The sequence below is a fragment of the Panulirus ornatus genome, chromosome 66, assembly GCF_036320965.1.
Source record: "Panulirus ornatus isolate Po-2019 chromosome 66, ASM3632096v1, whole genome shotgun sequence".
NCBI lineage: Eukaryota > Metazoa > Arthropoda > Malacostraca > Decapoda > Palinuridae > Panulirus > Panulirus ornatus.
In genome coordinates, this window is record NC_092289.1 from 22,305,426 (window position 1) to 22,327,310 (window position 21,885).

A 21,885-nucleotide genomic window follows, 5' to 3' on the forward strand; every position below is an offset into this window, starting at 1 on the left:
GCTGGTAGTGAAGATAAGTGCTGTGCGGGGGTGGTAGTGAAGATGAGTGCTGTGCGGGGTGGTAGTGAAGATAAGTGCTGTGCAGGGTGGTGAATTGCTGTGAAGGATAGCACAGTGCTGTGAGGATTCGCATGGTGCTACAGAGGATCCTGTGGTGCTGCGATGGATGGTACGGTGCTGCGAAGGAGGCAGGAACCTCCTGAACACTGTGGTAGGGGTGGGGTGGGTGAGGGGTGCCCGAGACGGGTCAGTGTTGCAAAACCTCGCTATTGACGTCATGGTCGCTGGGTGTGGCTGGCAACGCTTTGTGTGTACTGCCGAATACCACACTTCCCGCCAGCCACCCCGCCAGCCACACCCAGTAGGCATTCCTCACCTTATCATCCCCTCCCCCTGGTACTAGCCAGGACTTCCCCCTCCCCCAACCCCCTCTCTTTAGTCGCACCACCGCTCCTGACGCACTCCCCCAACCTCCCTTACCCCATGTACTCGTTGGGACCAACCCCTCACACACACACACACACACACACAGGCAAAACAAACATAAGCAGACTTCCTCTCTTCCCTGTTGTCCACCATTTAGACATTACCTGACTCCCAGCCTACCTTTCAGCCCCAACCACCCAAACAGTACAAGAATTTGACGTCGCCAGACAGTCAAAACAGCCTCATGACACAGTACTCTACGCCCATCCACTTGCCTGTAGATTTCTCTTCCTCTCTCCGAGCCAAACTCCCGAGGTCCATGATCACTGCTAACCTCCAGCACCCTCCCTGGAGAACGTCGTTATGTCTCCCATATACTCAAGTCAAGTAACCCACAGTCTTTCAGATGACTTAATGGATAGATGGTTGGGTAGTAGGCTTGCACAACTGTATGAGAACCCGTTCAAGCCCATCTTTTTGCAGGGTGGAGGTTTGTTTGTCAGAGAGAGAGAAATTGAGGGAATTTTCTTTGCATTTGTAAATGCATGGAGCTATACATATCAGGATACCCCAGTTGATTCATTGGAAGTTTCGTATTGGATTGTACTTTCATAGATGGGCATTTACAAGTTCCGTGAACTGTCAGCGTTTTGGTTGATACGGAGGTGGTGGCCCTGTACCACGCCCTCCTTCGTCAGTTCCCAAGACGATCAGTCGCAACCAAGAGAGACGCAAGACCTCTGTGGCTCTCGCCTTCGTTGAGTGCACCAAAGGTTTGGATACAGTGAACTATATAACGTAATGACCAATGAAGCCATTAAAATCAAAATGCAGAGAAGTCTTATTTCATGGCTTGTCAAACTTCCTCATGTGAGCTGGATCGTCGCCAACCAGAGATTAGAGTCGTGCACTTAAGTCTTACTGCCATCCATATCCTCCAGGATGTTGTTGAGTCTTGCAAGCTTCTCAGTATCACTCTGGATGTCGAAAGACACCAGTCTCAGGTTTGTATGAACCAGTTGAGTAATCAGAACTCATCTTTTTTGATGCGAAATTGGAGAGCGATTGACTCATCGAACCCATCCTTTCATTGATGAGGTTGAGACCAGTTGAGTCGTCAGAACTCAACTCATCGTCGATCAGCTCGAAAACATTTTGAGTTGTTGTCCGCACTCGTCTCTTTGTCGATGCGTTAGTCACAGGGAAGAGCAGGCGTAGCGTGAACACGCCCGGTAAACCAGGTTGGTTTACCGGGCCTGTTCACGCTGCGGTGGTTACCTTAGCTTGCTACAACTGGGTCATATGGGGAGGTGGAGGACTAGTGACGGTCTCACCTGAGGGTGTTCTTCCAGCTGGGGGGGGGGGGGGGGGGCAACCGTCACACGGCGGAGGTCCTCCCAGCACAGAGTGTGGGTACCACCCCATCACACAGTGGGCGGGCGCACTTCATGAAGAAGTGGCCTGGCACCAGCCACACCAAGTGACAACCCGTCATTCCTCATAAAGTTGGATGCCATTCAAGGGGTTCTCTGTATATGGTAATCCTACAACCCACCTCGTTTCGTGTTGCCTGGAATTCAAACGTTACCCTTAAGGCTGACCTTCTACACAGCATTAGCAGCGTCATGATACACCATTAACACACAACTCTGGATTCCAGTTAATGTCCTGGATAACGGGTTACCGTGACAGTGCGATTAAGAAGTATTAATGTTGGGCTGATGAATTTGATGAAGCCCCCTTTATCCATGCTGGACTTTGAGGTTGGAGGGGAGGGGGAGGGGGTAGAATATGGTGTGGGTGAGAGAAAACGGTGTAGTTCCGCCTCCTGGAGAGGACAAGAACCGCAGTGTGGCACACAGCTCCAACGTATTGATCCTGTTTGTCCTTTCCAGCCCAGGAAGGCAGCTTGTTTCACCCCAGGTTCACTGTGCATCCTGACGTGGGAGAGGTTTAGTTGTTGTGGAGCTCTACTTCTGAAGTGGGGAAGAAAAATGGAAAAAGAAGACGCGAGCGAGGAGAGGGATTAAATAAATGTTTGTGCCTAGTTGGCATCGTCTCCAGCCGACTACTGCAGTGGTCTGGGGCATGCGCGCTCAGTATTGCTGCAGAGTTTGCCAACGAAATAACTCTAACGTATAACGTTAAATGTACATGATTAGTACCATCCTAGGTCTGTTTGCAATGTATTCGGATTAGTTTTGGTGATATCTGTCAATGCCGTCAACAGCAACACAGAAGAAAACATCTCCCAAGCGATGGAAGTTGAGGTCGCACCGGCGCCTGCGCCAGTTGGTCTCAGCGCCATCTTGGACTCGCCTGTGATGAAAATTCTCTCAGTTTCTGATTATGCAGTGGGTGAAACGTCGACGCTAAGTGAGGCGAACCCTTGAGAATATCAACCATGAGCCAGAGGAGTGTTCATCCGTCATGTTTGTGAGGGGAAACGCCTGACGAACGAGGAGGATGTACGCAACTCGCTACACTTGACGCCATGAAGACAAATTCCTGAGACAGTTGTGCACTTGGCGCGGACTCCCTCGCGTACGGTTGTTATGGTGGAAGGTGTGATCTAAGGGGTGACTCGCAACCACTACACGAGCTTGTAGTTACATTCTTGCATTCTGGTTCAGGTCAGCCCTTGAAAAATGACAGCCGAAAAGCAGATCTGTCTTAGTATATGTGTGTGTCAGCTGATAGCCATCCTCTCAGGGGTATCGCTGCTCTACTTGGCAGTAATTGTCATCATCCCCTCGAAAAATGAACTGGCGATGGAATTCAATGAGACTCCTATAATGTGTACGACGGTGGAGGCCAAAGACTTGGCCTCCGGGGGTAAGAAGGAGGAGTGTAAGTGGTCGACGTGCGGTGAGTGGTGTCTGTCCAAGGGTTCCGGTACGTGCATGCAGATCCACGTGATGGTTCGCAGCAACGGCTCGAAGGTCAACTTCCGCGACTGTGTGGACATTGCCGACGACGAGTGCTCGGCCCTGGACGTCAACGCCACGCATGTGAAGTACTGCAAGAAAGGACAGTGTAAAGACCTCACTGGACTTTATTACTGCACTACAGATGGTGACAACGGATGCAGTGAGATCACCCCCGCCTTTGTTTGTCAGAGTCGCAAGATACAGAGGGAGAGCGTCCTGTGCGACGAAAAGAAGTGCAAGGAGCGACTCAACGGCGTGTACAGCTGCAAGGGCGGTAGGTGTCAGCACCTGGAGGAGATTCACAAGTACTGGCGCGACTGCGAAAGGAAATGCACGAAGCTGGAGATGCGAGAGCGGAATGTTGTCATCTTCAGCACAGAAAGACTTGTAGCTACCGCCTGCTGGTCAATGGACTCACCCGACAACAACACCTCGGCTAGCATAGAAGCGGTCAGCTCGAGCCAGGAGTGGCGGGACAAGAGGCAGGCGCTCTTCATCTTCTGCACGTACGTCAAGAAGGTCACGGGCAAGAGAACCTACGACATTCTGACGGAGGACTGCTTCAACGCGACCCTCGGTAGCGCAGACGAGTTGAAGAACCTGAAGGACTACATGCAACTCCTGCGACTCCACCAGAGCCTTGGGAACCGCTCGGAGTGGGTCATCCCGCCCGAACACACCCTCCGCGTCATGAACAACACCCAGCTGCGCATCAACCCCGAGGGCTGTGTGAACACGCTACGCAAGGAGTGCACGGCGTTCTTCAAGACCCACGCTCACGACGGCTTCGACGGCATGACACCGGACCGCTACCCTTGTTACTTCACGGACCAGAGCAGAGAGTACGTCATAGGGAAGTTCGATCCGCGGATGACCACGACCATTCTGCTGGTGGCGACGATCCTCCCAGGCTGCCTCTTCATCTTGGCCTGCTCCTGCCTCTTCATATGTTCCAAATCGGTAGGGGTGGACGACGAGGGCCACCTGCGGGTGACACTTCTCCAGGGCGGGGGCGCAGGAGGTAACGCTAGCGAGCTGTGAGACCTCTCCTTGTCTCTCTCTCATCAGTAGGTGTAGTAGCCCTCCGTATTGTTCCTCCTCCTGCACCACTACCACTCGCACGCGCGCACCAACTCTCACTCACACACTCACACCTTTCATGTTCAACTCGTTGGTCACTCGCATCTCATTACTCGCAAGTTCACTTGCCACTGCTAACACACACACACGCACACACACACAGTTACCTATACATCACTCGTGTTACCCAGACAATAACGTGATCACACTTCACCTCGCCCACAAACCTCATCAGCCTCCGGAGCACGTTTTACCATCACCCTCATCAGCCATGAGCACTACTCGCTGCTGGCACGCCACACACAGCTGCACCTCTGCTACGCAATTGATGACGTACAGCCTCGTCACTCACTGGCCCAGGGATTCACACACGTCAGAATTCGAGGTACACGTCCGTCGTCCAGCCATCGTTGTCAGGGCGCTGAGTCGCACGTCGCCACCCGCATGCCGTCGTGTGCAGGAAATGACTATCAATACTCAAGGCATTACAGCCCACACTGTACCATCCCCACAGCCCACACTGTACCATCACCGCAACCCCCTCTGTGCCACTCCCGCAGCCCACACTGTACTATCCCCCGCTACCCACACAGTACCATCCCCGCAGCCCACACTGTACCAACCCCGCAACCCCCTCTGTACCATCCCCACAGCCCACACTGTACCATCCCCACAACCCCCTCTGTACCATACCCGAAGTCCACACTGTACCATCCCCACAGCCCACACTGTACCATCACCGCAACCCCCTCTGTGCCACTCCCGCAGCCCACACTGTACTATCCCCCGCAACCCACACAGTACCATCCCCACAGCCCACACTGTACCATCCCCACAAACCCCTCTGTACCATCCCCGCAGTCCACACTGTACCATCCCCACAGCCCACACTGTACCATTCCCACAGCCCACACTGTACCATCCCCGCAGTCAACACTGTACCATTCCCGCAGTCTACAATGTACCATCCCCACAGCCCACACTGTACCATCCCCGATAGACCACACAGTACCATCCCCACAGCCCACACTGTACCATCTCCGCCGGCCACTTTGTACCATCCCCACAGCCCACATGGTATTATCCCGGTCTACACTGTGCCATCCCCACAGCCCACGCTGTACTATCCTCAGAGCCCACACTGTACCATCCCCGCAGCACACACTGTTTTATTCCGCAGTCCACACTGTACCATCCCCACAGCCTACCGTGTATTATCCCGCAGCCCACACTGTACCATGCCCGTAGCCCACACTGTACCATCCTCACAGCCCATAATGTACCATCCCCATAGCCCACACTGTACCATAACCAGAGTCCACACTGTACCCTCTCCACAGCCCACAGTGTACCTTTCCCGCAGCCCACACTACCATCCCCGGCTGCCAACAATTTACCCTTCCCGCAGCTCACACTGTAACATTCCCGGCAGTCCACACTGTACCATCCCTGCAGTCAACACTGTACCATCCATGCAGTCCACACTGTACCATTCCCTTAGCCTACATTGTACCATCCCTGCAACCCATACTGTACCATTCCCGTAGCCCACACTATACCATCCCTGCAACCCACTCTGTACCATGCCAGCAACCCACACTGTACCATCACTGCAGCCCACACTGTACCATTCCCTTAGCCCACATTGTACCATTCCCACAGCCCACAATGTACCATCCCCTCAGCCCACACTGTACCCTCACCGCAGCTCACATTGTACCATTCCCAGCAGCACACATTGTACTATCCCGCAGCCCAAACTGTTACCTTCTCTTAGCCGACACTGTACACTTCCCGCAGCCCACACTTCACCATCGCAGCAGCCCATACTGTACTCACCCCCCCCCCCCCCCCCGCAGCTCACACTGTACCATCCTCGTGGCTCATACTGTACCATCCCCCGTACCCTACACTGTACTATCCCTCGCAGCCCACATTGTAACATTCCCTGCAGCCCACATTGCACTATTTCCGCAGCTCACACTATACCATTCCCGTTGCCCACACTGTACCACCCCTGCAACCCACACCGTACCATCCTTGCAGCCCACACAATACGATTCCTGTAGCCCACATTATACCATCCCGTAGCCCACACTGTACCATTCCTATAGCCCACACTGGACCATACCTGCAACCTACACTGTACCATGCTAGAAGCCGGCACTACCATCCCTGCAACCCATACTGTACCATTCCCAGAGCCCACACTGTAATCTTCCCTTAGCCCACAGTGTACCTTCCTTACAGCCTACACCGTGCCATCCCACAGCCTGCACACCACCATCCTCACCACGAATATTGCCCATATTTTATCACATCCTTTGCCCATTCTTTACCATGCCTACAGGCTAAACTGATCCTCACCTAACCCCCCCCCCCCTCTCATTACCATTCCTACAGCCTACACTGTACCATACCTACTAACACACTAACATCCTTGACTGCAGCACACTTACAGCCTACATTGTACCATCCTTACAGCCCATACTATATTACACCTACTCCCTACACTGTACCTCACCTACAGCCCACATTGCACCACATCTCTAATGCACAGTGTACTTCACCTACAGCTTACACTGTACAAGACACCTACAGCTCACACTGTAACATTTACAGCCCACTTTGTACCACACCTAAAACCTTCACTACCACACCTACAGTCCATTATGTACCTTACCTATAACCCACACCATACCTAACATACAACCCATACTCTACCACACCTACAACCCATACTTTACCATGGCGCATGATGTATTGGTCTGCTATGCTAACAAACGGCACCTAATGTATTCGTGTTCTGTCCTGACAGACAGACACTTGTCTGTGCTTACACATGAGGGGAACCTGTCTGTGCTGACATGGGCACTTCTTGTTTGCTATGATGATTTTATGCGAGTAGTACTAAGGGCACAAGTAAATTCTGTGTGGCAGCGATGTATCTGGAGAAAGCGTACAATAAGGTTAACAAAGAACCATTGTGTACAGTGCTACTGATATACTTAGTGGTTGGAAAGTTATTTAGTCCAATGAATAGTTTTATATAGGATTAGGCATGTGTGCGAGTGGGAAGGGAGGAGGCTGGCCAGTTGCTAGTGAAGGTGCAATCAAGGTCCATGGATGGGGATGCAAAAGGAAGTGAACACAAGTCTTCTATGTTCTGGGAAGGGGAGGGGAAAGGAAATGAATCATTTGCTGTTTGCAGATACCACCACTCTGGTTGCAGACTGCAAAAGCCTTTGACAGAGTTTAAGGGTGACTGAAAGGATAAAAGTAAATGTGAACAAAAGGAGGGTAATGAGGTGCAGCAGTGAGGTGAGACATAATCTAAGAGTAATTTTGAATAGGGAGGACCTGGAACAAGTGAAATGCTTTAGGTATCTGGGAGTGGATGTAGCAGTAGGTGGAATCGTGTGTTAAAATGAGTCATCGGGTGGAAGAGGGGGCATAAGTTCTGGGTGCATTAAGATAGTGAGCGGAAGGATAGGTCATTGTCTCTAAAGGCAAATATGGTTGTTTAAGAGGAAAGTAGTCTCCACCGTTGTGTGGATGTCTTGGGCCTTGAATGCAAAAGACTTGAAAAGGGTGGACATGTAAGAAATGAAATGGATGTAGATATGATGTTTGAGGCTGGTTGATTATGTGAGGAATGACTGCAAACAAGTTGTGGTTTTTAGCACAGACTGATTGAAAAGGTTGATCAGGATTTTTGTAAGCATTTTTATTCAGTAAAAATTACCCCAGCATCCTGTAGCTCCAAGGCTACACAACCTCCAGTAGCAGGGAAATGATGGATTTCTTTGGAGTAAGTTCTTCGATGAGACTATACTTTCTTGTCAATAGTTGATGATGGAGCCTTGTAGCCTTCCAGAAGGTGGTTTTTCACTTATGGTGTAACTACAGGCAGGCAGAGTCTGGTAACTCCTTTGAAATGGTTTGGACATATGGATCTGCGTGTGTAGAAAAGGCAAGGGGAGAGGCAGACCCAAGAAAGAGATGGAAGGATGATGTGATGGTGGTTTTGAGGTATTGGCCTGAACATTTAGGAAGGTGAGCGGCATCCATGGGCTAAAATGAATTAGATATATGTGGTAGACTTGTGGCAATGTACTGTCATATGGCTGAGCTAGGGCATGTGGTCAAGGTAAACCATAGAATAATCTCTAGGACTTTGCTGTGGATGGTAGGTGTTGGTTTTAATACATTATGCATAACAGCTAGCAAGTGGCTGTATGTAAATGTAGCCGTTGTTCCTTTGCTCATGGCGATGCTGTTTCCTGTGGGGCAGGGTGTCTGAGGAGTCCCTTTTATTCTTAAGGGCTCCTGCAGCACTCGGGAAGCTGGCCACATCTACTGTTTGGGACCACAGGTCATAAAGTGTTGTGATGTTCTGTGTGCAACTACTGTTTAGAGGGTGTAAGGCAATTGCAATTGCGCAGGAAGTTTTTGGTGCTTTCTTCGTAGGTGCATGGTGGCATGCAGTCTTGGGGTGTGTTGACAGTGTTTACAGTGATATGTGATGTCTGGACCATAAGCAGGAAAGTGTGAAATATTTGCATGGGGAGTTTGGTTTCTGAATAGTTTATGTATGGTAGATTGGTGTTTTTAAGTCAAGCAATTGATCGTTCAGTGCTTGTTGGTTATTTCAGGGTGTATGTGTTTTCTCAGAGTTATTTGTATATATATATATATATATATATATATATATATATATATATATATATATATATATATATATATATATATTATTATTTTATATTTTGCTTTGTCGCTGTCTCCCGTGTTTGCGAGGTAGCGCAGAGAAACAGACGAAATAAATGGCCCAACCCACCCCCATACACATGTATATACATACACGTTCACACACGCAAATATACATACCTATACATCTCAATGTACACATATATATACACACACAGACATATACATATATACACATGTACATAATTCATACTGTTTGCCTTTATTTATTCCCATCGCCACCTCGCCACACATGGAATAACATCCCCCTCCCTCCTTATGTGTGCAAGGTAGCGCTAGGAAAAGACAACAAAGGCCCCATTCGTTCACACTCAGTCTCTAGCTGTCATGTAATAATGCCTGAAACCACAGCTCCCTTTCCACATCCAGGCCCCACAGAACTTTCCATGGTTTACCCCAGATGCTTCACATGCCCTGATTCAATCCATTGACAGCACGTCGACCCCGGTATACCACATCGATCCAATTCACTCTATTCCTTGCCCGCCTTTCACCCTCCTGCATGTTCAGGCCCCAATCACTCAAAATCTTTTTCACTCCATCTTTCCACCTCCAATTTGGTCTCCCACTTCTCCTCGTTCCCTTCACCTCCGACACATATATCCTCTTGGTCAATCTTTCCTCACTCATTCTCTCCATGTGCTCAAACCATTTCAAAACACCCTCTTCTGCTCTCTCAACCACACTCTTTTTATTTCTACACATCTCTCTTACCCTTACATTACTTACTCAATCAAACCACCTCACACCACAAATTGTCCTCAAACATCTCATATCCAGCACATCCACCCTCCTGCGCACAACTCTATCCATAGCCCACGCCTCGCAACCATACAACATTGTTGGAACCACTATTCCTTCAAACATAGCCATTTTTGCTTTTGGAGATAATGTTCTCGACTTCCACACATTCTTCAAGGCTCCCAGGATTTTCGTCCCCTCCCCCACCCTATGATTCACTTCCGCTTCCATGGTTCCATCCGCTGCCAGATCCACTCCCAGATATCTAAAACACTTAACTTCCTCCAGTTTTTCTCCATTCAAACTTACCTCCCAATTGACTTGACCCTCAACCCTACTGTACCTGATAACCTTGCTCTTATTCTTATTTACTCTTAACTTTCTTCTTTCACACACTTTACGAAACTCAGTCACCAGCTTCTGCAGTTTCTCACATGAATCAGCCACCAGTGCTGTATCATCAGCGAACAACAACTGACACTTCTCAAGCTATCTCATCCACAACAGACTTCATACTTGCCCCCCTTTCCAAAACTCATGCATTCACCTCCCTAACAACCCCATCCATAAACAAATTAAACAACCATGGAGACATCACACACCCCTGCCGCAAACCTACATTCACTGAGAACCAATCACTTTCCTCTCATCCTACACGTACACATGCCTTACATCCTCGATAAAAACTTTTCACTGCTTCTAACAACTTGCCTCCTACACCATATATATATATATGTGTGTGTGTGTGTGTGTGTGTGTGTGTGTGTGTGTGTGTGTATAGGCATTACTGGACTCTGCCAGCAGTTCACAAGTTATTTCAGTGTGTATGTGTTTTTTCAGTATTCTATATATTTGGTGTGGTGGGATCTGTGAGTAGAGGTTACTAAAGTGTGAGGAGGCAAAGGTAACCTTTTTATTTTTACTTGGGGATTAGTGGTTAGTTTTAGAGTGATGGGGTGGGACGGCTCTAGTGCTGTTGCATAGAATTGGTTAACGAGAATATTACAGTCAAACTATATTGGGAGGATCTTTGTTTCATTGTGAAGACATTGAATGTTTGTGGTTGCCAGGTATTCATTAATTGTTCAGAGTGCACTATTTTGAGTGGTTTGCTCTTGGAGATTGTTGAAATGATGCCTATATTACTTTTGGATTGGGTGATGTCCAGAGCATAGGTGGGAAAGTGGGATGTGTGTTTGTCTTGGGAGTGTGGCTTTTGATGATGTATGTCTGGTGTCTGGTTGTTTGATGCATGTCAGATTATTTCATTGTGTATGTATATTGTCAGTGTTATATTTGTTGGGGTAGGGACCTGTGAAAAGAGGCTGCTGAAGTACAAGGCAGGGGTAAGCATTCTGTTTCTTCCTGGGGATAGGTGGTTAGTTGTGGAGTGCCTTGGGTGGGAGGGGTCTAGTGTTGTTGCATAGAATTAAGTGCCAAGCATATTGAGGTGGGAGTGAATTTGAGGATCTTGTTTTATTGGTAGTTGTTGAGCGTTTATGGTTGTTATGTAGCCAGTGAATGTTCTGAGTGCACTAGTTCTTGTAGTTTGTAACTTTGTTATACATGCTTTTGTGAGAACAGAGGACAGGCAGGTGAGACGTAGTTTAAAGTGGAGCAGATGAATTGTTTGACGATGTTAAGGGATTCTTTTTCTTGTCCAAGTGTGATGCCAGTTATTGTTTTGAGGGCATTTAGTTTGTTTGTAGGTTTTGTATTGATGTTTTTTGTATGGGGAGTGAAAGCCTACAATGGTATTTTGTTCAGTAGGAGTGATTGTCCATTAAAGGTGACCTGAGGGTATGAGCAGGATTTTTGTCTATCTGAGGTTAAAATAGTGACTAAAGACTTTTTGTGGAGATGCAGACATTCTTATAGGTGAGCCATTTTATCAGTTGTGTAGTCTTGCATGTTTGTTGTTGCTATTGCAGTGTCTGGGTATTATGGTATTACTGGGAGATCGTCTTCATATGAAAAGGCCTTCACGTTGTAATTTGCTTAAAGTAACCCACCTACTGGTCCTCTTGAAATCTGAAATGTGAATGAATGCATTTTCAAAAAAAAAGAAAAATAATGTATGTTTAGGAGGGGAATGATGGGAATAATTACTGGAAAGTATCAAGACTTTCTAGTATTTCATATTTATCTTTCAATATACATACCATGAAATCTGCAGCTACATCTGTGAGAATTTCTGAATGTGGGAAAATTAAAATCACCTTACAACATATACATTGTCACACCTCTTTTTCCTCATCAGTTGTTTTTTTAATGTGGCTGTATTTTAACTTCCCAAAAATCCATTTTGTTTCCTCAGTCCAAAAACAACCTTTGTGCTGTTGCTTGTTAGGCTGGTCTTGCCCGCACCCTCACGCATGCATGATATTTGGTAGTGATGTGCTTTCTTGCTCTGCTTTTCGATATCTCTTTATTTGTCTGTCTGTTTCCCACTTGCTCCCTGTGCCTTCCTCCTCCCAGTCTCAATTTCCTCTCTCCTCCCTCCATCATAAGCCTCTATCACTGTTAGTTATTGTTCTCTCTCTTCTTCCTCACTCTTTTTTGTATATTAAGGAAACAGTGTACTTTCCACCATTGGAAATAATTGTACTGAGAATCAACTCTTGTAATGTTCTGGCATGTTGGGCAAATTTCATCCCTATGCTAGCCAACAACGCAGGTTGCATTGTGCAAAATTTCACCCGCTCACCAGCCAATTATTTATGTTGTCATAAAAAATCTGAGATTTGTGTTTCACACTAAAGGCTTTTGCATTGCTAAGGCTGCTACAGACACAAGGCTATTCAGTGAGCCAAATAAGTGTAGCCTAAGCCATGCTTTACATGCCCCAGTCTCTTGTGTGGGTATTGTCTCCTGACCTCAGTTTGGTATGGTATCTTACACAAACAGTGTTCTGTGTTATGCTTTTGGAGTGAGGTAGGAAAATATTGTTTTCTTTTGGATTTTTCTAGTGAGTAAATAACTGTTGAGTTAACAAAATAATTCTTCAATATTTCTGGAAACATACCACAAAATAATTCTACATTATTGCTAGAAACACATACTTTAAGAAATTGTTACATAAACTTATCTTTAGTTTTCAATTACTGGTAGAAGGATAATTTCATGGGTTCATTCATTCCTTCAGGGAAGTATATAAACTTTTTGCAAGATAATTAAACACAAAAATATTCTTTAAATATTGCAGGAAAAGATGACTTGTTAAATTTTTGGCTTTGCACCATTCTAGGGGTTCTGGCTGTGTGGGTGGGCTGACATCATGTGGGGGTCTGGGAAGTGTGAAGGTCATTACGATTTGCAACCTGTGTTGTCAACTGGTAAACTGGTTAATTGCATTTTTGACAATGTCTAAAGCATGCCATTACTGTATGCTAATGGTATAAAAAGCCAGTGGGTAATGCATTGGGTAAATTTATTTAGAAGATCATCCTTTTTGAGTAAGGTTGCTTTTCTAATTTGAACAATATAATCTACTAATTTTGTGTTTTATATGTAACTACATTACTGTGCATTACCTGTTTGTCACTAGGTTTCATGGTCATTAATGATAGATGTCCACAAAACTATGAACACATCAATAGTTTTGTAAATCTGATCTCCAAGAGAAGTAATCTAAATGTAACACAGCTCAAGGTGACTGATTTTCTCTGTTTATGTGAAAGAAAAAATGTTTGAATAGGTGGACTGAAGTTTTGTCATTGGACAATAGTATTTGTCTTGTGTCTCATGTTGAAATCTCTTTCTGCCATCTTTCACTGTGGACTGTTCTGTGGTGTATAGTGTAACTCTCTGTCAACAGTAAATAGTAAATATTACTTTTAGTTGTAGCTATCTCAAATGTCAAACTTGATTTATTTGTAAAAACAAATACATTCCAGGTTGGACTGATGACTGAAGGACTGCATTGATTTGATATTCTAAATGACACATTCAGGCTCTTTTCACCTAATGAACATAATCTTACACAGAGTATTAAAAAAAAAGTCTTGCTTGGATCCATATAAAAACTATTCTGGAAAGTCTGATTCTAAATGATATTATCAGGCTTTCTCCACTTATTGACCTTAAACTTTGTCAGAATCAGAAAAAAATTAGTTAGGGTGTTCATATATTTCAAATTGCTCTTTGTATGCACTGTTTCCCCACAAGAAGTATAAATATTGCATATGCTCACATGATTGCCTTGTATGTTTGCCAAGTTGCAGTTCTTTATTTCTATATGAATAAGAGGTCATCCATCTATTGGAGCTTCTTCAGTATAAATACTGAAAACAGTATTTTCAAATAAAGACTACATGATCATCATATCCAAAAAATAATGACAATAGGAAATCACCAGTCCATAATGGAAAGTATTTAAGATGATGGTCAGCTTCTCATAAATGCTTTTATCTTTTACAGCTGTTAAGGAGCCTGTCCAGTTTGATGAACTATTGTGACGGTGCACGCGATCAAGTGACTACACCCTCATCCCAAACCAGTAAACCAGTGGCTACACTCTAATCTTTAGTATACTGGATACCATCTTTAATCTCGACATCAATTACAGAAACAATGACTATACTTTCATCTCTATGATCCTGCAACTGCAAGTTCACCTCTAACTACTGACAAAAATCACATCAAAATACTTAATAGTTCAAGAGATAATATATCTACTTCAATAAGTTAATCCACCAGATACTTTACAAGATGAAAACATTTGTCCTCATGTTTTAACCTTTAATTATTTATATAACTTATTATATAGAACAATCTCATACTAAGGAAAAGCATTCACTGTTCCAGGATTTGTGATTTTATTAACAAAAACCAGGTATTCAAAAATCTTTGCAGCCCTAAATTGTGGTTAATTGATTTAGTGCATCCATAGTGTCATTTCTAGCACATTTATCTGGAACAAAGAACAGAGTACTTTTGTTGATACCCAGCAAATAGTAGCATTTCTTCCTTCATACATTCTCTTCAAGACTCCATACATGTAGGTTATAATATTGTGCCTAGTATTAGCAGCAGGTCCTTAAGGACACAGAAGCCAAACTAGCAGCAGCAGACCTTTAAAAGTCATGTGGGCTTATTAGCATCTGCAGTTCCTTAAAGGTATTACAGGCAAAGTAGTTACAGCAAACCCTTTTGGGTATAGGAGTAATATTAGCGGTGAAATATCGTTAGATGTTTTGATTGCTTAGCAGCAGCAGACCCAGAGGGGTTTAGGAACTTCATTCACGTCCTGTGTTGTGCTTTGTGCTTGGGGAAAACACCCCACTAGATTTTCAATTTAATAACCAGATCTGGATGTATATACTGGCTGTAACAAGAGTAGTTAGTTCACATTTACAGAGAAAATTTCAAGTCTCTAACAAAATATGAAGAGAATGCAAAAGTTTTACCTAAATTGATGAGTCTGATGTAATTTTGTTGCTTTTAGTTCCATATACAAGCACAAAGTCACAGAAAGCAAAGTATATTTTATTTCCAAAGTCTGCACCTTTGACTGAAAGTGTTAGCTTATTATGCTCTACCTTTAAATATATTTTATTGTAAATATATATTTTTAAAGTGCCTAGTCTCATTAATGTTTATAGTATAAATAAGATTGGATATGTACAAGGTTTGATATCATATTCTGTAAGTATAACAATGAACAATGCACTGGTGTGATAACTAACATTATATTAAAAGTTTGTCATTATCACTGTATATAAAAAGTTAACAAAATCGTCCTTCACTTCAGGTTCAGCTATGCTTTCTTGTAATGCTGTTCATATGATTTGATTTGATGTGAAGCTTATTTTTTTCGAATCTTTAGATCTTGAAGACCTAAAGAAGCAGTAGGTACTTTCTCCATCTAGCATTTCAGTTTGATCTGCCCTGAGACGACTCTGCTACTTTTGACTTTACCGTCCGCCTTGTCCAACTTCGAGCTTTAAGGGTGAGCTGTGAAGTGCATTCCAAGACAAAATGGCTGATGCTGAGGAGGAACAGTCCTTTGGGGCTAAGCTGAAGTACTATATAACTCTTACTCTAGGAACTACAGCATGCATCTCATCTTTTGTTTTCATGTTCATGATCCCATGGGTGCTGGACCCATCAATATCAACACTCATGGCCAATTTTGATCCCAAGCCAGTTGTGTGTAAAACTATACAGTCAGACCACTTGTACGGGACAGTAAACTGCTCATGGTCATCTTGTAAACATGGCTGCACTACAGATATTTATGAATGTGACCAGATCTATATCAACTATATGGATGTTCCTTTTGTGGAGTATGAAGGGCAGGAGATTGATGATGATGATGATATCTGGGTAGGTCGTGGTATACCTCTTTTCATCAACATTAAGGCTTGTGGTTACCCACCAGGCACAAATTGCTCTATCTTCAGTGACATCTATAGTCCTGAGGGCTCTGTCTACCCTTGCTACTACTCTCGAGCAGACCCAAACATGGTTATCACCGATTATGATCGGGATACAGAGGTCCAAAATATAATCATGGCTCTTCTCATTCCAAACCTTTTGTGTGGTATTTCCCTGGGAGTAGTGAGCTACTGGTGGTATCCAGGATGCCAAAAAAGACGCTGTCAGTACCAGTTACCACCTGATCAAGAGGATGCCTCTTCAAACCACACAAATGATGATGATGATGATGAGGATGATGATGATGAGGATGATGAAGATATTGAAAAGGGGGAAGACAGAGATGGATCAGACAATGAGGAGAGAGGTGACAAGAAAAACAGAGCCCAAGAAGAGGAAAAAGACCGTGATACAGCAATCAACATGCCAGAGGAGTAAGTAAAGTGAGCTCTTAATTATGGTGACTGAATTAAGAAACTAAAGAATCTTCAATTCGTACCTGAAAACACATAAAATCAAAGTTTTCTAGAGCTTCAACATTCAAATATCCTACTTTGAAAATCATATTTCACAAAGATTACAGAGAATGAACTATATCAATCAACACAATAAATAGAGTCAAGCTTATTCTACATGATGATATTTATTTAGGGCAGTTATTTTTGTGGTATCACACCACTCGGTGATAAACAGTATGAAGATTCTCAAGTTTTCCTAAAAGCACTCAGCTCAGTACAAATTCATAAATTCATTCTTAAAATATTGAGCTTCAGACATCCTGATTCAGTCACCCAATCTTAGTTATCTTCTTATCACTATTTTCATACTTTTTCTTCATTTTGGCCATGGTATAGCAAGTAACCACAGATTCAAATAATTTTGGTCACTAAAACTAACTTCATTCTTTGCAACCTTACTCTCATGATGACACTGACTTTTGAATTAATTACTTAAAGTGCTGCTAGGGAATCCTACCCCTCGTACAGATGAAACTCACTTTGAACTTATCCCTCAACATGAGAGTATTTACACTAAAGCCCCGCCTAGTTAACATGTATATAAACTTAGGCCCCACTCCAAGGATGAGACTAAACCCTGTAAATTCTTTTTGCTTCAAGCAGTAGTATACACTATGGCCCCACCTGTCACAGACTGCCCCACCCCTGACATGGAACCAAACACTAGTATTTAAAAATAAAATAAAATCACTACGCATGGTGGTACCCTTACTTTAGGGGTTCTCCCTAAGCAGCAGTCTGTAATGAAGTAGGGTAATGGCTTATGTAGTGAGACTTTTGATGTGATAAAACTTGATTTGTGATTTTTATTGTTACTAGCAAATTCTGCTCAAACCCCTTACAATATTCAGCATATTGCTTTGTCCTATACAGGTCTAAGGCACTAGTGTCCTTAACTTACCCTGTTGAAACTTAAAAGTTTCTCGGAATCAACAAAATTTCTTTAATTCCTAGATTTCGTATTGACCACAACCACCACCAAGAACTGTTGGCCACATGATCTTTATCTATTCTCTATATGAATTATCTTACTGTACAGCTGAAAGGGTCGTGAAGAATCATCTCCACAAAAGATGTTTGCAAAGATTCTTGGGTGATAGTTGTACAAAAACCTTCTAACACTTGTGACACTTGCCATGAGAAAATAATGTTAATCTTGCCTCTCATAAGATGAAATGATACCCAGATATACAACACCATACTAGACTTTTAAAATCAATCACCATACTAGACTTTTTAAAGCAATGTAGTTTCAGTGCAATGGATTACACAACAGCTAGAGAGCAGACGTGACAAATGAGGCCATGACAAACAAGCATGAAAAAAATATTTTTAGATGTTTGTAATATGGATATTTCAGGGAAACCATGAGGAGGTACTTTGCAAACATTCACTATCTAAACATAAAAAGAATGGACCCCTAGTTAACCATACAGTTGAGATGGTCAGATGTCTGAATAAAAAAAAAATCACCTGAAAAGGATCTTAACATAATTTGCCTTGCAACACTCTTAAAGCTCACTTAATGCTTAAATAAATAAATGATGTACAAAATAAAGAAAATATGATATTTAAAGGATAGGAACTGAAAAAACATATACAAGAATAAAGCTTCAGCCTGTACATCTTTTACACTAATTATGTAAATCTCTCATTCACTTGGAAAAATGAAAAAAAAAAAATTACCCATTTTATACCTGTGATAGATGTTACCAAATAGGCATTTCTGATGCACAAGTTTCTAGCAATACGAAATTATAGATAGACTGATAGCTATTAGCCACCTTGCTTTATAACTAGATCACATATAAAAATGTTGATTGGTAATTAACAAAGTATGCAATGATTTAATACTACTTATAGACTACTCACCAAAACAGAGGAAATACAAATAATTCTATTAATGTATGAATACTTATTACAGGAAAGTGTGACTACTGGATCGAGGGGCTGTTGGACAGGGTGGAGGATGAGATCATCTTTGCTTCAAACCATAGAATGAATATACCAGGGTGGAGTTGTCTCCAAGAACGCAACACAGATGACCAACATCAGAAAACTATACAGGACTGAAATTCCTTTTGTTAGCCTTGACACTGAAGCAGCATTCATACTGTGGTATACCATACATCTTAGTTACTAAGGAATATCATCCCAACAATTAAGAACCTGTCTCCAGCCCCTAATTGTGGTCACATACCTGCTTCAAGTTACATCCTGGCACAATGAGCTTTTTTAGAGAATCAAGTGATATACTAAAATCAGGCACTAATTTCAGCCTTTCTCCATATGCTATTCATTAATACTGGCAGATTTTTTATTGATACCCTTCCATACAACTCATACAATCTAATGGGAAAGGTAGCTTGAGATACATTGCATTCACTGTTGATCATTGTCTGGTATGAAAGGGATAGCATTGGTCAGAACTTTCCATTCAGAACATTTTGTAATTGTATCATCTAGATACCTCCTAATTTTGGTTTACATTGAAAAATATTGTACTGCTTAATGAACCTGAGAACAGATAAGCAAATAATAAAATATGCATTTGTAATTAAAAACCACTGATTTCCATCATGGATGTATAACAAAATTCATTCACATCTTTACAGAAACTTATCATTTAGCATATAGCCATCCCAGGTGGTGCTGCCTAAAGCCCAATTTCATCAGAAAATATCATCAGACAGTACTTGGAGTTACTGACACTGCAAATATTGATTGTATGTGGATGATAAGCCAGTTTTCATGCCTCATAACAGAATGTTGTTCATCTGATATTAGCTGTCTGAAAACTGTTTCCTTATACATTTTCATAACAAAACCTACCCCCACTTAGATAACTGATGGTACCCGCACATTAATGTACAGTATATACCTAGAAATCTAAATATTAATCAATGAAGTGAAAAATTATGTCTTTCAGTTGTATGTTCAAATGATAGCTGTGACAGCGGGTAATTAATTCTTTTGTGCTAATGCTGAAAAAATCTTTTGTACACTTTTTGTACGTAATGTCACCCCTTGAGTTTTTCAACACCATGTTTAAAAGCAGCAACTTCAGCACTATATGCAGTATTGTTAAATTTTGACCATGTCACATATCACTTGTCACATTTCTCATTCTAAAGCCATTGTATCACTTACTCTCTTGTATGAAGTAATAGATATATTTAAGTGAAAGTATTGTTTGCCTTAATTCTATATGTATAAAAAAAATTACCCAACATAATTTAGGAATTCCATCCTGCTCCCAAGAGAATATTTACTTACTAATAATTTTCCTTTTTATGCTGTTAAAATGAATTACTTATCTGAATCTTACAAAATTATATAAGGTACACGTATATGTTGCATTTATTCTGGCTACTTTTCCCTCACACAATAGATATATTTTCATAAGTTTTGCTTACTTCAATCTTTGGTGTACCTGTTGAATGTTATGCTTATTTGATCTGTTAAACTTGTGGATAATTGTTAGATAATGATATACTCTACCAATGGTGGTGTAGTCATTAGGAGGGAAGATTGTGCTGCACGCTAAAGACAGTACTTTGACCTGCCATAAGGGAAGATTATGGTGACAGCCTATCTTAAAGGAAGGTCTGGCATGTCCTAAAGAATATACAGCCAGTCTTGAGGGTTCTTTGATAGATTTTGGGCTAAATAACCATTCATGAGGTAGTGAAATTTCTAAATGATGATAATAATGACAGTCTGTACTGTATACAAGAAAAGACAGCCAGAGAAAAGACTGTGGTGTAATCAGAGAATGGTGATAAGACCTAACAGGAAATTTCTGTGGTATATGTTACAGACAGTGATGCAGTTTTATCTAGGTTGAAATAATTATGAATGTAAAGATTATCCTGTCCATATAAACCATGTACCACTGTTACAGAACCTTATATTTGCACAAATTCATTATTTTCTCATGATGTGAATGGGTACTGATAAGTAGCTTATTCATATAGCATCTTAAACTTATCGTCCTGTGTCCAATTGTGTGAGATTCGTAAAGAAGGAGGGAGCTTTACTATGATAAATATGATCCAAGTGTATTTAGCTGATTCTGTCATTTCAGGCATGTTAGAGCTCCCTCCTGATTACTTTTGCTGTACATATACATATATTTTTTTCATGCTTGTTCTAGCTCTGTATATATATATATAACAGTGCTATAATACTCATATACTGTTGAAAAGTATTACATTGTTGGGTACCACTTTAGCTACTTCTAGAAGACACAGCATATATTAACCTGGTGCTATTATTTCGATTAACAGAGACATTTGTTAAATCATTTGACTTTAAAATTGTTATATAATTTAGTAAAAGTTTAACATAGAAGGTTGTTATGTCCAAAATAGATGTAATGATACAATATCCATTTTGTTTTTCAACATGTCTTAGCTCTTCATTTGACCAATATTTGAAAAATCTCTATCCACCAGTTATGAATGAGCAAAATCAAGCCACCAGGATTTGTTGCTTACAATCTCATCTATATTAACTTGCATATGCATTAAACATAAATCTGCACAATATTTGTGCTTGTTAATGCTTACATTTCTACACAAAGTTTGCAATAAATATTGCTCAACTTTTGGTTTGATATTATCCTTAGAAATATAACATACCAATTTTTTTCAGGCTTACTCTTAACACTTTATCAGAATGAGCTGCATCTTGAGTAATATTCCAAGTGTCATCTTAGTATATTTCCTCATCTCATTCCAAGGTTACTCGTATTTTCTCTGCCTTTTGCACAATTCGATCCTATGCTTTATCAAGGAATCCTCAGTAATTACTAAATTTGTTTGCAACCTGATTTCTGTAAACTTCAAAATTGTCTCTAGTCTCTACAGTTACTGGCTTGGGAAAGCTAATCTATAATACTCTTGGATACTGGATGCATGAAACTCTCCATTCTCTACAAACTGTTCATAGCACAACAACAGACTATGGTTCTCCAGCATGGTCCTCCACTAGTGTCCAAAACCAACTTGCATTAACTCACAAACAGCAAAAATCAGGGGTCT

The 21,885-nt window shown here is 42.4% G+C and overlaps 2 protein-coding genes across 3 annotated transcripts; both read left to right on the top strand.

Moving 5' to 3' along the window:
- Nucleotides 1-2,258: 2,258 nt before the first annotated feature.
- On the top strand, nucleotides 2,259-15,612 carry LOC139746746 (uncharacterized). Of its 2 annotated transcripts, none has more exons than XM_071658249.1 (2): nucleotides 2,259-4,423; nucleotides 14,364-15,612. In XM_071658249.1, exon 1 carries the CDS (start codon nucleotides 3,075-3,077, stop codon nucleotides 4,395-4,397), a length of 1,323 nt encoding a protein of 440 aa, XP_071514350.1. In that variant the 5' UTR covers nucleotides 2,259-3,074; the 3' UTR covers nucleotides 4,398-4,423; nucleotides 14,364-15,612. The 2 variants fall into 2 exon arrangements, with proteins under 2 accessions (XP_071514350.1, XP_071514349.1); XM_071658248.1 differs by having other exon boundaries at nucleotides 2,259-4,377.
- A 311-nt stretch (nucleotides 15,613-15,923) lies between these two features.
- On the top strand, nucleotides 15,924-18,913 carry LOC139746817 (protein tipE-like). The gene is made up of 2 exons (XM_071658393.1): nucleotides 15,924-16,488; nucleotides 18,765-18,913. The coding sequence occupies exons 1-2, from the start codon at nucleotides 15,924-15,926 to the stop codon at nucleotides 18,911-18,913; spliced, it is 714 nt and encodes a 237-aa protein (XP_071514494.1).
- Nucleotides 18,914-21,885: the final 2,972 nt, after the last annotated feature.

Coding starts and splice junctions, on each gene's coding strand:
- LOC139746817 (XM_071658393.1), top strand. CDS start 15,924: ATGGCTGATGCTGAGGAGGAACAGTCCTTTGGGGCTAAGCTGAAGTAC. Junction 16,489..18,764: donor CATTCCAAACCTTTTGTGTG/GTATTTCCCTGG, acceptor TACTTATTACAG/GAAAGTGTGACTACTGGATC.
- LOC139746746 (XM_071658248.1), top strand. CDS start 3,075: ATGACAGCCGAAAAGCAGATCTGTCTTAGTATATGTGTGTGTCAGCTG. Junction 4,378..14,363: donor CCAGGGCGGGGGCGCAGGAG/GTAACGCTAGCG, acceptor TATCTTTTACAG/CTGTTAAGGAGCCTGTCCAG.